General features: G+C 35.0%; 1 protein-coding gene across 1 annotated transcript in view; it reads left to right on the plus strand.

Moving 5' to 3' along the window:
• The window catches only part of LOC106536452 (kynurenine--oxoglutarate transaminase 3), a gene marked incomplete in the record, with an annotated part of 7,202 nt that extends 6,577 nt beyond the window's left edge, over positions 1–625 (plus strand). The window contains 1 exon segment of the mRNA XM_014033736.1: positions 421–625. Coding sequence (XP_013889190.1) covers positions 421–477 — 57 coding nt within the window.
• Positions 626–2,908: the final 2,283 nt, after the last annotated feature.

Raw genomic sequence — 2,908 nt, forward strand, 5'->3', positions numbered from 1 at the left:
ATAAATGTATAGTATTTAAAATGTAACAGCTTGTGATTAATTACAGCTCAATCAGTTATTCTTAATATGGATATATTGAACTTACTGATATTGGGATAAAGATAAGTTTTTAATATAATGTGTAACCCTTAAATGTACAAACAAAAAACATCTTAAATTTTGGTAAATTTTCATGATTTGTTGTGGAAAAGGGGTTCAAAATGGATTAAAATTGTGAAAATTTTAGTATTAGTATACTATTTTAAATAGTGAATGTGTGGGAATCACTTTGTTGCTGCCAAAATATCATTTTATGTCTATTAAACTTGAAAGTGAGGTAAAACAAAAATACATGTTTGAAGATGTCTGAGCAGGACTGTTTGTAATCAGTGTTATTTGTAGGTTTGTTCCTGTGTTGAGACTTTTTCTTTGTTTTTACAGAAAGCCAGCACTCTGGAAGCAGCAGGAAACATCTTAAAAAACTGGAGGAATATTTAACTGTTGGTGGTGACCTCTGTAGCAAAGATGAAAAGAGATGGAATTATCAATATGTTTACTGTATATATGTTTTACAGTGGTGGGCACCAGTCCGCTAAAGCGCAAATCTGCTAATTGCGGATCTAAACATTTTGTTTGCGCTTAAGTGGTTTTACTAATTTTTATAATTCATAAGCGGATTTGCACTTTTCAAATTTAAATTGCAGTTCTGCTAAAAACTAATTATCTATTGATCATCATTATCTTGAACAGCGGAGGGTATGGCTGTCAGGACTGACAAGGCATGTGATCCATCCAACAGCTCCCCTCCCAGCTAAACACTATTTTTGGGAAGGTATACGTCCTTCCTGACTGTCGCTTTGGGTCAGGGCCCAGTCGGTTCTCATTTTAGTAGGTCAGCTTTGCAAAGTATTTTTGCTGGCAGCAATCTAAATAACTCATATGGCTTCTGTTAAATTATAATAAACACAGTGCAAAAGACAATATTCAGTAGCCAGCAGGGATCCACATTTTACAGACATTTCCCACAATGCTTTGTGTCTGCTTACGTAGCAGGAAGGCAATGTTTAGAACTCCCTTTCCAAGCAAAAACAGTAAACGTTTGTAATCCATACAAAAATTTTGTATGTATTGATTTATTTTACTTTACAATCGGAGCTCCCTTTTTAAAAAAAATAAAGTTCAAACGCTGGAGCTCAATACTTGACATAATTGGTCGAAGCAATGGGGTTATAGACTTATGCTGACGAAGACTGACATCTATTGGTCAACTGGAGCAGCTGCAACTACATGGAAAACGTCCTGATGCATCTCCAGATAGAAAAAAAATCTAAAAGAAAAACTAAGTAGGTACTCTGGATGGGTTCTTGTTGAGTGAAACGTTTCATCTCTCCTCCAAGAGACTTCTTCTGTCTGATGAGTTTCAGGTGAACTGGAATCCAATGTAAACATGGAAAACTAAAATCCAAGCTCTTGTTTTGAAGGGAAGATACTAGTTTCTTGTTCTCTGTGCTTTCGTTTCCTGTCACAAATTTACCCAGAATTCATCACTTCAGTTTTCCTATAAACAGTTTTAACTTACTTTACTGATGCTTCTTTAATGAAAAATCTAAAACAAACAAATGAAAAAGACAAAGAAGCAGCCGAACTAGCAATCCTCAGCAACTTTTTAAAGAATCAACCGAACTAGCAATCCTCAGCAACTTTTTAAAGAATCAGCCGAACTAGCAAACCTCAACAAGTTTGTAATTTTTACACCATGAGCCAAAGTTCTGTTTCAGGAAATCAGATACCCAGCAATCGATGGTTGTAAAACAAGTTGTACAAGGGTTCAAACACCACTAGTGGGCAGCATTGTACATATGTTGTGCATGAATTGTAGCCAGCTAGATAGTGTCAAATTGAACCTGCGGTTTAAAATTAGCTTCCGCTAATATTTCTATTGCACAAGCGCTTTTGAAGTTGCGGACCTAAATATTTTCATAAGCACTTTAGAAATTGCGGAGCTAATTTTTGAATTAGCGCTGCCCACCACTGATGTTTAATCTTATGATTGGAGCAAAGAGCATTAATGAGTCACAGAATCTATTTTTGTGCCTTGTAATACAAAGAAACAGAAGAAAATTCCTAATGTTTCTGATTAAACCATTTTTAGGAAAGTCAAAAGTGTTCAGATGCTTTTAAAAAAGGTTTTGTGCCGTCTTCTTTGTGGGGAAGAGAAAAATAAACCATGCACAGGTTTTTACCTCAGGTTGGGCTTTTCTTCTAAGGTTTTGTAACACTACATGACTGTGGAGTAACTTTTTTTATAGTATTTGAATCTGGTACTTTTCAGGTTTTCATCGTCAGTCTGTTATAGATTTTTATATGTGACATTTTGACCTGTCACAGATGAAAAGTAAAACTATTTGGAAGTTTTTAATTTCAAACTTAGTTTAAGAAAAAGTCTTATGATAAGGCAGAAGTTGATCAAACATTATAAATGATGTGATGGATAATCCCATGTGAGATGTTACAAGATGTGTGAGCAATAAGACTTTCCATTGTGTAAGACTCTCAGCTACTACCACACCAAATTTAGCTCAGTTTCTGTGAATTAGACTTAAGTTATCACCCTTTTAGTTTTGGCTAAATGTTATTAGTTATAGTGGCCATCTTGAATTGGGCTCATTTCAGAAGTTGACCATTTGTACACATTTAGTGATTACTCAAGTCTCAGTAAAATAAGGCATTGTGTTAACAGGTGAGCAGGTTTCATGCCAACAGTAAATTAAAACATTTTAATACACAAATTACGTGTGCAGCACTCAGAATTTGTATCGTAAATGATGCTCGGCAACTAACGCACCAGCATTTTTGCTTAGTTTCTGTAAAACCGAGTTGTGGCCAATTTTTCGTTTTTATTGGTCAGTTGGCTGTAGTGTTTTTCTTG

This window comes from Austrofundulus limnaeus, unplaced genomic scaffold, assembly GCF_001266775.1.
Source record: "Austrofundulus limnaeus strain Quisiro unplaced genomic scaffold, Austrofundulus_limnaeus-1.0 Scaffold1823, whole genome shotgun sequence".
NCBI lineage: Eukaryota > Metazoa > Chordata > Actinopteri > Cyprinodontiformes > Rivulidae > Austrofundulus > Austrofundulus limnaeus.